Source organism: Triticum aestivum, chromosome 5D (assembly GCF_018294505.1).
Source record: "Triticum aestivum cultivar Chinese Spring chromosome 5D, IWGSC CS RefSeq v2.1, whole genome shotgun sequence".
Lineage (NCBI taxonomy): Eukaryota > Viridiplantae > Streptophyta > Magnoliopsida > Poales > Poaceae > Triticum > Triticum aestivum.
Window position 1 is genome coordinate 267703096 of NC_057808.1, and position 11677 is coordinate 267714772.

At 46.8% G+C, this 11677-nt stretch overlaps 1 protein-coding gene across 1 annotated transcript; it reads left to right on the forward strand.

Annotated features, from left to right (window-relative positions):
* The first annotated feature begins 211 nt into the window (after positions 1–211).
* LOC123120754 (GDSL esterase/lipase At4g26790) lies at positions 212–11038 on the forward strand. Its single transcript, XM_044540751.1, has 2 exons — positions 212–640; positions 9944–11038. Exons 1-2 carry the CDS (start codon positions 263–265, stop codon positions 10628–10630), a joined length of 1065 nt encoding a protein of 354 aa, XP_044396686.1. The 5' UTR covers positions 212–262; the 3' UTR covers positions 10631–11038.
* Positions 11039–11677: the final 639 nt, after the last annotated feature.

Consider the following 11677-nt stretch of genomic DNA (forward strand, 5'->3'; position numbering starts at 1 on the left):
GCAAATCAACATCTCCTCTCCTCTGTATTGGGAGGACAATAAGATGTTGATTTGGCACTTGAACTAAAATGGCTTCAAAGCATGTGAACTGGAAAATACATGCGTGACAGACTCAGCTCGATCTTAAAGTTTCCAACTAGATCGATGTTATCGTTTCCACTGTCTGCCTGGATACGGGCCCACACATGCAGCCACTACATATACTCCAAGACAAACCGCATCTCGATCATCGTGGCCCGCGAATTAAGATCCAGCGCCGAAGATGTCCTCACAAGTCGTGCAGTACTGGCCACTGATCTTGATGCACCTCCTGCTGTCATCCAGCAGCGGGGCGACGGCCGGGAAGGTCCCCGCGATCATCGTGTTCGGGGACTCCACGGTGGATCCCGGCAACAACGACTACATCCCCACCGTCGCTAAGGGCAACTTCCCGCCGTACGGGCGCGACTTCGAAGGCGGCGTCGCCACCGGCCGGTTCACCAACGGTCGCCTCGTCACCGACTTCATGTCGGAGGCGCTCGGCTTGGGGACCTCCGTGCCGGCCTACCTCGACGGCAGCTACACCGTCGACCAGCTCGCTAGCGGCGTGAGCTTCGCTTCAGGTGGCACCGGGCTGGACGCTATGACGGCAAAACTCGCAGTAAGCTACTGATCATCTTTATCTGGCAATCTTTTACCTCGTCTCGATTAGTTTGGCCGGCGAAATTGCACGCTTGCTGATGTCGGGCTCTGAAATGATAAGCAAGCTTTGCGTATTCACAAAAAAGATTTGCTAATGTTTTTTTTTGAAAGGAGGCTAAACTTCTGACCTCTGCATCAATCGATGCATGTAACCATATTTAATTATTTCATAAAGGTCTGACAAGAATATACATTAATCCACCCGAATCCATCACCCACACCTACAAACTCGATAATGTGAGGTGCTCTTACTCCCTATATCTAAAACCGATGTTGTCGCCGATCCATTCACAAGACTTGCTGATGTTGGGCCCTGAAAAGTTGTGATTATCGAACTGCGTCTAGAACATTTCAGTTCAGTACTCTATGACTGACGTATAAGGAATAACTACTTGAAACTCCCTCAATTCTTCTAAAAAACTACTCCCCAATCTCAACTCGGTGGAGTTCAAGTTATTACGTTACTTAATTGAGGGAGAAAAAAATCCCATGTTTTCTTGAAACAAATCTTATGGTACACAGTCAAAATTATTGATAAAATCCTCGAAAGTTTCTGAACCACGAGGTGGTCTGTTTGTACGGTCATACATAAATGCTTTGAAGTAATCACAAGACCTGAAATCTATGAGGGATAATTTGCAAGGGAATTAGTGTCTTTCTGTGCTAGCATTCTCGTATACGTACAATGTGTTCCCATATTATAGAGCGTGTGTTGATCTGATGGATAATTGGTATAGATATGTTTAGGTCTACTAGTCAAACAGTTCGGTTAATATTCTGTATATCATAAGAAACATCATGATATCACCGCTACCATTTGGATATATTCATAGAAGCAAGGAAGTCACAAAATACATGAAACCTACTTTTTTAAAATATCTATATACTCCCCCATTCACAAATATAAGATGTTCAAATATTACTCTCTCTAAGTCTCCTCTGAGCAGGACCCGACCAGAAGCACCACATTGACATGGTGGATCCTTCCAATGGTTGAAACTTCACCCATGAAATCCATTTCTTTGCAGTGGAGCTGCCCTCTAGAATCTTGACAGCATGCGGTTCTCGCACAGTAGTAACATGGAACCCCGGGATATCAGTAACACATTGTCTTTATCACATATAGGCTTGGTATAGGAACTATGACCATGAGCGTGATTAACGGAGCCCCTGCCGAGGCGATTGCGAGGCGATCCCGTCGCGAGCGAACAGATCCAGGCCTGACGGTGGGATCTGACACCACTGAGAGAGGAGAGGATGAGAGAGATGCAGCAGGAAGGCATCAGGAGACTGCAGATCCGCTAGGAATACGGAAGGACTGGATCAAGATCAGAGAGGCGATGCGAAGATATGCAAGAAAGGAAAATCCAATCCTAGGAGTGAGGAAACAGATCTCAGGTAATCACGGAATCCCTTTACATGCAAACTGTGATAGAATCAAAAGCAAATTAGCGGATATGAGGTTGGATCTGATCGCTGGCAAGTTAGGAGGAGATCAAGAATCTAAGGCAAGAGAGATCAGGAACCAGGAGGATAAGGATCCGCCAGACAAAGGTAAGGAAAGAGATCACCGATTGCAGGACACTGGAATCATAGTGGGAGAGGAAAATCAAATCCTGCCAGGCAATGAGCATCAGTCATCAACGGGGGAGAGGAACCCCGGCTGTATAAATCTTCAGCGTTTCGCAGAGCCGTTCTACACACATCACATACAGCTTTACATTGACAAGAGCGAACCCTCCATGGCTGAGCAGAACAACCGCAGGGACAAGGCTCCTATGAGTCCTAGGGGTGAGGTAGCTGACATGGGCGACTCGGAGTTGGGATCGAGGCCGCGTGTCCGTAGTGGCTCCTCAAGGGACAGGGGTGACATGTTCCGCACCCCAACCGACCAAGGAGTGCAGGTGTCCCAGGGAGGAAGGTATGTTGAGAGAGAGCATGTCATAGCTCCTGTGTTCCCGGTTAATATGGATGTGCAGCGGCCAAAGGTGGTGGAGTTGAACCTGGCAAGGCAGAGAGCAGCCATGCGCTCAAGGTGGATCGCTGTTGGCCTATTCTTTTCAGTGCAGATCTTCAGCATCAGCGGGCTCTTCCAAGAGCTCAAGAGCAAGTGGGGGCTGAGGGGGCGCCTCAGCTACACTCCACTCAAGAACAACCGCTTCACCCTCGAGTTCGAGCGCGAAGGGGATCTCAGGTTCATCCTCAACAATGGGCCATGGACCCATAAAGGAGATGCCTTCCTCATGGTGGCGGTGGATGGGAGTGCGAGGCCAGGCGATGTGGAGGTGGCCCACATGCCAATGTCGGCACGCATCTATGACGCCCCCCCGATCATGCTCTTCGAATCGGTGGCCAGAGCCCTTGGCGCCGAACTGGGTGAGGTGCTGGAGGTGGACGCAGACAATGAAGGCAGAATTCGGGGCAACTACATGCGTGTTCGCGTCAACCATGATGTGGATGAGCCTATTAGAAATAAGTTAAGAGTCTTATGATAATGCCGAGGGAAAGATGTATAAGTTGAATGTTAAATATGAGAGGCTCCCTAGGTTTTGTAGTGCCTGTGGCCATCTTGGTCATGGGCAGCGCGATTGTAAGCTACCGGAGGATCTCCAAGAGATGAGATACTCGGCAGCATTGCACGCTTCCCCTTTTAAAAGAAGTAGTATGAGAGGAGGGGTCATCGTCCCGGAAGCGAGCAGTGCACGCCGCTTCCTCCTGTTCGAACCAGAGAACAAGGGCGCAACAAAGATGATACAGCAGAAGAAGGAGGCAGAGAGGTATGGCAGAATCCCAGAGAAGGTGCTGGCTGATCCCTTGGTTCAGGCTGCCATTACGGCAGTTAGCAGGATCAAGCTGGACACCGACAGCGGCGAGAATGGGAACTCGGGCAGCGCTGCCAGCGGCACCCAGAACCAGGTTCAGGCTGGACAAGTTGAGGCGGTTGATGGCCCGGCTGACAAAGTAGCAAGCAACAATAACTTTAATCCTCCCCCGCACTCTGCTCATGATCGTGTTGCTACTGACAGAGAGTGTGTGGAGGCAGGCTCGACTATCCCACCAGGTTTTGCTCCTCACCACTGCCATGCACGGGTGCTGCCTGTTGAAGCTGGTAAGGGGAGCTACGCAAATGGAGAGGTCTGTCTAGCTGCAGGAGACGGGTCAGTGGATGGACACGGAGGAGAAGGAGATATAGAGAAGGAAAATTTGCTGCAGCATAGAAAGAAAGAGGGTGCAGCAAACAAGCTGGCAGTGAACCGGAAAATCAAGAAGAAGCAGAATGGAACCGCATCAGTTTTAGGGAAAAGAGGCCCGGGTGCATCACCTGGAACGGGCAATCCTGTGGATGCGAAGGGGGCAGCTCAAATGAGCAATGTAAGAAAAAGAAAGCTACTGAGGAGGAGGGGGCTAAGATCCTGGAGGACAAGGAGGGTGGAATGGCAGCAACCGAGCTCGGGGCTCTCGGTCAACTGACGGGTGCTGAGGAAAGCACCTGTCAGGAGCCATGACGCTCATCAGCTGGAACTGCCGGGGGATTGGACAACCCCGGACAGTTCGAGAGCTTGTGGAGCTGGTCCGCATCCACAAGCCCAAATTAGTGTTCCTGTCCGAGACTCGGAAGAGCGATGAGTTCGTGAATAATCTGAGATGGCGGCTAGGTCTCCGTCATTGTATCGTGCAAGCTGGCCCCGGGAAGGGGGCTGGCATGGCCTTGTTCTATGATGAAAGTGTCGAAATCAATAAAATCGTTGTTGGCCCGAGATACATAGATGTGTTGATTCGCTTGTGTCCAAGTGGTGTGCAATGGAGGGGTACTTTCATCTATGGGGAACCGAGAGCTCATGAGAGGCATCATATGTGGGAACTCTTGAGAAGAATTAGATGCAATGCATCCGAACCATGGCTTATGATTGGTGATTTCAACGAAACTATGTGGCAAAGCGAGCACTTCTCGCGCACTAGAAGATCTGAATCAAATATGGCAGATTTTAGGAGGGTTCTAACTGATTGCAACTTATATGATCTGGGGTATAAAGGCACAACTTGGACATACGATAATAAGCAGAAGGGCATAAACAATGTGAGGGCACGCTTGGACAGAGCGGTGGCCTCTCCTGAGTGGTGCAGGATGTTTGGGGAGGCATCGGTCCAGCACATCTGCTCATCCAGATCTGATCATTCACCACTTTTATTGCGACTCGGCAAGAGACAGGAGTGGAGGCCAGTAAAGAAAACCTTCAGGTATGAGGAAATGTAGGAAAGAAATGACACCCTATCGGGTGTGATCAGTAGCACTTGGAAAGAGGGGGACATGGAAGCGGACCTCAAAGGGGTAGCCAGCAAACTTATGACTATGCAGGATGTGCTGGGTCAATGGGCGCAGAGAGAGTTTGATTCGGTTCAGAACAGCATTCGATCTCTCCGAGGGAGCCTGCATAAACTGCGCCTGCTTCCCCCAACCCCAGGAACTGTTTTAAGAATAAAGCAGATTGAAACAGACCTTGATGAATGGCTATTACGGGAGGAGCTAATGTGGAAGCAGAGATCAAGGATAAAGTGTCTGCGGGAAGGAGACAAGAACACAGACTTTTTTCACAGGAAAGCGACATGGAGGAGAAAGAAAAACAAAATTGAAAAACTGAAGAGAGAGGACGGGTCATGGGCTGATAACAGAGAGCAGATTCAGAAAGAAATCAATGATTATTTCAAGGGGCTATATGAGAGGGACAACAATGTGGATCCTCAACCGCTATTAGACTTGCTCCCTAACAAGGTTGAGAGCTACATGAACGATGCTCTGATCAAGCCGTTTACAGAGAAGGAGGTCAGCGACGCGCTCTTCCGGATTGGTCCACTAAAGGCGCCGGGACCGGACGGTTTCCCAGCACGGTTCTTCCAAAGGAATTGGGCAGTTCTCAAAGAGGAAATCATTCAGGGTGTTCTCAGTTTCTTTGCGGAGGGTGAGATGCCGGAAGGGGTGAACGTAACCACGATTGTTCTGATCCCAAAGACAAAGGATCCACAATGCATCAAAGATTACCGCCCAATTAGCCTATGCAATGTCTTGTACAAAATCATTTCTAAGGTGTTGGTCAATAGGCTGCGGCCTTTCCTGGATGATCTTATCTCTGAGACTGAGAGCGCTTTCATCCCAGGAAGAATGATCACAGATAACGCAATCATTGCGTTCGAGTGTTTCCACAAGATCCAGAACAGCAAAAACACAAGGGGTTCTCACTGCGCTTACAAGCTAGACCTTGAAAAAGCATATGATCGTGTTGACTGGGAATTCTTGGAAGGGGCTCTAAGGAAGTGGGGTTTTGACGAAAAATGGATCAAGTGGGTCATGGTGTGTGTCAGATCAGTAAAATTTTCAGTCCGGTGCAATGGTGAGATGCTGGATCTGTTTATCCCAACTAGAGGATTAAGACAAGGTGACCCCCTCAGCCCATACCTATTTTTGTTTGTGGCGGATGGTTTAGTCTCCCTTCTGAAGAAAGAGTCGGAATTGGGAAGCATCACACCCATCAAGATTGCTCGTGGAAGCCCGGGGATCTCAAACCTGCTGTTCGCCGATGACAGCCTCCTTTTTTTCAAGGCATCGGCTGATCAGGCACAGAAAGTGAGAGAGGTGTTGGACTCTTATCAAAGTGCTACGAGCCAACTGCTCAGTCGTGCCAAATGCTCACTACTCCTTCCAGAATCAATCCCAACCCAGGTAAGAGAGAGCATCAAGGAGACGCTGGAGGTTGAGGCAATATGTTTTGAGAGTAAGTACCTAGGGCTCCCTACCCCCGAAGGCAGAATGAAGAATGATAAATTCCAGCCTATCATAGAGAGGTTTGGAAAAAGATGCAATGGATGGAATGGAAGATTCATGTCACAGGCAGCCAAGGAGGTTAACGTTAAGGCTGTGGCACAAGCTCTTCCCACCTTTATCATGGGCGTGTTCAGACTAAACCAGAGTTTCTGTGACAAGTATGAGAAACTTATTAGGGACTTCTGGTGGGGGGATAAGGAGGACAAGAGGAAAGTTCACTGGATGTCGTGGGAGAATATGACAAAGCCTAAGAGAGCAGGAGGCATAGGGTTCCGTGATATGCACCTCTTCAACCAAGCCTTACTGGCCAGGCAAGGGTGGAGATTAATCCAAAACCCGAATAGCCTGTGTGCAAGGGTCCTCAAGTCAAAATATTTTCCTAACGGGAACATACTTGATACTGTCTTTGCTTCGGATGTATCTCCTGCGTGGAGAGGTATTGAGTTTGGGCTGGAATTACTTAAGAAGGGACTTATTTGGCGAGTTGGAAATGGTAGAAAGATTCAAATAACGAGGGACCAATGGATACTAAGAAAGGAAGGCTTGAAAGCGGCCTCCTTTGTGAGAAGAACAAGGCTCAGATGGGTCAATCAAGTCATTGATGAAGAGACTAAAGAATGGAAATATGAGCTGGTGCATCAGATTTTTCATGACTTTGATGTGGAGGACATCTGTAGGATGAGAATCCCAACAACTGAAGTAGAGGATACTGTGGCTTGGCATTATGAGAAAAATGGGATATTCTCGGTGAAGAGTGCATACAAACTTGCAGATTCTTTGAAAAGGAACACCATAGCCGAGGCATCCACTTCAGGGAACGATCCAGAGGATCGCGGAATTTGGGATGCTATCTGGAAAGCGAAGATACCAAATAAGGTGAAATTTTTTGGTTGGAGAGTGGCGACAAAAACCCTTGCCACTGAACAAAATGCTTGCAGGAGAACTATGGCCATTGATAGTGTGTGTGACATATGTGGCACGGCTCCCGAAGATGAATTCCATGCTGTCATTGCGTGTACCAGGAGCAAAGCACTTAGACATGAAATGAGGAGGCATTGGGAGCTGCCAAGGGAAGGTGACATTTGGGATACAGGACCAGATTGGCTACAACTCCTCCTTCTCGCAAACACTGAGGCAGTCAGAAGTAATACACTCCTACTGCTATGGCAGGCTTGGAACCTGAGAAACAACGTTGTCCATGGAGACGGGAAGGAAAGGGTTGCAGGAGCGGTGCTTGCTCTAATCAGGCTGCAAGAGGATCTGGGAATAGCGGAAAGTGGCCAAGGGGATGATAAGAACATAAACAAACTGTCAGTCTTTCCGACGGTGCCCCAGATTTCTGCTCACCCTACACCTGATCACTGGGAGGCCCCCCCCTCTGGGTGTAGCTAAGTTAAATACGGACGCGTCCTTCCTCGCCGACACGGGTGAGGCATGGGGAGGAGCGGTAGCAAGAGACCACCTGGGACGGGTTTTTATGTCAGTTGGAGGAAGACTGAACCAATGTTTTTCGGCAGAGGAGGCCGAAGGTGCAGCAGCTGTCCTGGGGCTCAGTGCCTTTGCTAGAAGATACAATGGACGGCTAATCCTGGAGACGGACTGCAAGAGCATGGGATGCCAAATACAAGATGAGGGAGCAATCAGATCCGCTTGCTACGCAGTTCTGGCAGATGCAAGACGCATACTGTCGACCTTTGCTAGCTGGGAAGTCAGAATCATTGGCAGAAACAAAAACTCATTAGCACATGTGTTGACTGCATCAGCAAGAAGGAACGGCGATTTCAGTCTACTGGCGAACGTCCCGAACGATGCGATTTTTGTAATGCAAAAGGAAGTTGTAACAACTATGGCTTAGTGTCCATGGTTTTCTCAAAAAAAAATATTACTCTCTCTGATCTGAATTAATTGACACAGCTTTTACATTGTATAGATGTTGCGTCAATTAATTTTGCTCCGAGGGAGTAGAACATCTTATATTTGTGACAGAGAGAGTACTATTTAAAAACTCATCAAAATCAGGGAAATTGCAGAATACATCATACCGATGCCATTACAGAAAATATTGCAAGGGAACAAAATCAAACATTTGTATCGTCAATTATGTTCACATTGTTGTTCTAGTAATTATGTCCTTTAACATTTAATTAATGTGCATTTAGACTTAAATTCAGTTAGGTTATTGAAAGTGATTCACTGAATGAGAAATGAAAGATATCAGTTGAGAAAACATTAACCGCTTTCACTATCTTTAATTCATTTTCTTTCCTTCTCCGTACTGCTGGCAGTAATATTGCACTGTGCTACAATAATACTCCATTTGAGAGGGGGAGGTGGAGGGGGAGGGGCTACTCCCGATTATGAGAGTACTTAAGCAGTACGCTACATTTGTTTTGACTGCTACGTTGTACCCCTACATGTCATATAACAATCAAATTACATAGTACTAGAATTGTCTTGTCATCTTCTAAAATGGAACTCTTTGAGAAGGACAAATGTGATATCAGGACATGTACGAAGGTACGACGGATTGTTTGCATGACCATTTATGTTCATCAGAAAACTTAAATAGGAATGCAGTCTATAAATAACTACACATTTTTTTAGCGTGAGATACTTTCAACATCTGGAAGAAGAAGAAAAACACTCGATGCGAGGGATATTCCCTCTTTTTGAGGAACAAAAAAAAACATACAACATCTGACAATAGCAAATAATCACATCGTCGATTGTCATACAAATTGTCTGTAAACAACGGACGGCATATCCTTATTCCCTCTTATCCCCTTCACTCTCTTTCACCTCATACATGTTAAAAATATTTCAAAAGAGAGCTAATATTCCATTGTTGTACATGCCATTAACAATGACTATCAATAAAATAGTTTTAAAACCGACATGATATTGGAGGGTATTAGGAGGGTGGTTGTGCAGCAATTCATGTTGACTGTGCGTCTCACCTCTCACTGATGTCGACCTCTGTTTTTGTGATACATGACGTACACATCACTACCAAGCATCTGTGGTGACTTCAAAATCCTCTACCATCATGAGTTTACTAGGCATTCCTATCGATCGGTACGTGTGTTAGTGTGTGTCATGGTGTGTATGTGTGCAGGTCTTATGGGTTGTGTTATTATTTTCTGAGAAAAATGAACTTCATTTTAAGTAACTGAAAAAGTGGAGCAGTTTTGTAGGATTCTAGTCCTATAAAATGTTCTAACATGTTCCCTTTAGAACAAAGGACTGGCTTCCCAAATATGTGCTTCAAAATTGGTGCATGCGTTCTTCAAAATTCAAACTTCCAGTGACAAGTACTCCAACTATATATAGATTATCTGATACGAAATCAGCGCCATACAAAACTCCGACAGTATCAATTTTGTGAGACATACTCTCTTTTTTTCACCTATGGAATTAACTTTTTGTCAAACTTAATTATTACAGTCAGTGATATCAATAAGTCAGCAGCTGGAATACTTCAAGGAATACAAGGAGAGGCTGAAGCAGGCCAAGGGCCAGGCCGTGGCCGACGAGATCATCGCCGAGGCGCTGTACATCTTCAGCATCGGCACAAACGATTTCTTCGTGAACTACTACGTCATGCCTCTCCGGGCCGCCAAGTACACGCCGACGGAGTACGCCACCTACCTGGTCGGCCTGGCCGAAGACGCCGTCCGCCACGCCTACGAGCTCGGCGCGCGCAAGGTCATGCTCAGCGGCATCCCGCCGTTCGGGTGCGTGCCGGCGGCGAGGACGATGAACCGGGATGCGCCGGGGGAGTGCAACGAGGAGTACAACCGGGTGGCGCAGAGCTACAACGCCGGGGTCCGGGACGCCGTGGTGAGGCTCGGCGCCGAGCTCGCCGGCGCGCGGGTGGTGTACCTGGACGTGTACGACGTGCCGTCCGCCATCTTCGCCGACCCGTCGGAGTACGGCTTCGAGAACGTCGCGCGAGGCTGCTGCGGCACGGGGCTCATCGAGACGACCGTCCTTTGCGGCATGGACGAGGCTTTCACGTGTCAGGATGCTGACAAGTACGTCTTCTTCGATTCGGTCCATCCTTCCCAGAGGACATACAAGCTTTTAGCGGACGAAATTATCAAAACTGCACTGCAAGAATTCCTAGTATGATATTTTGTATACCTACGATATATACTTAAAAATTAAGGAAATCAGATACCAATGGTAGGAAAGAGTAGATTTTGTGCAGATCCACCGTTGGTTTCCTGGATAACATGGACATCTTATATGGGAATTTTCTTTTACTTCAAGGGCAGTTTTAATCCAATAAAAGCATCTCTAGCCAAACTTCTAATAATTTAGCTCATTAAATTTCTAGCCAAACTTCTTTCTTGGTGGTTGCTATGGTAGTGCCGGAGGCAGGTGACGGCCAATGGCGTCGAGCTCAGGGGATTCTTCGGTCTTGATTGTAATTTTCTTTCTTGGCAAGTGTTCCTTTGTGCAAAGGCAAGCGTTCAGTTTTCTTTTCAGTCTCCAGGTCGGTTTCTACGTGACTTGTACTATGATCCTTATGATATAAATGAGACACGTATTATCATGAAAAAAAGAGTTGGTCTCCCAGTTACTAGTAGCGGTAGGAAATAGTAGATTTTGTGCAGATCCATCGTGGGTTTCCTGGGTAACATGGACGTCTTATATGTGACTTTTTTTTTCATTTCAAGGGCATTTTAATCCAAAACAAAAAAGGACATCTCTAACCGAACTTCTATAATTTAGCTCATCAAATAGCCCCTCAAACCTTGAGTCCTTCAATCCGAGGAGTTAAACAAAACAGTTTCTACCAGAACCCCTAAACTCAACTCACTAAAAAAACTTCTTCGTCAATTCCTCTAAGTTTTGCTTTACATATACTATATTTCAACTGTATATTTGCACACATATTAAATCCAAACTTGATAATGAAGGTTCACATAATTCACCAATATTACAAGTTTGAGGTTTACAAATGAAATTATTCAAATTCAAACACACAAAAGGAAAGATCATTTTGGAGCTAGGTATGAACTTCTCGGTTTTTGATACGTCGATGCGTTGCGAGGAATTTTTGTATCCTGTTTGGACGGTGTTCCGGCTCAACAAGATTCCCATTGGAGGTGTACCAAAAGTTCTCTGGCATGCCTCTCTCATTTCAATGATCATTTTATGCAAGATGATGCA

Bases quoted from the DNA above. Each gene is read 5' to 3' on its own strand.
- LOC123120754 (XM_044540751.1), top strand. From the start codon at position 263: ATGTCCTCACAAGTCGTGCAGTACTGGCCACTGATCTTGATGCACCTC. The intron at 641-9,943 runs GTAAGCTACTGA...TAATTATTACAG, and splicing joins CTATGACGGCAAAACTCGCA to TCAGTGATATCAATAAGTCA.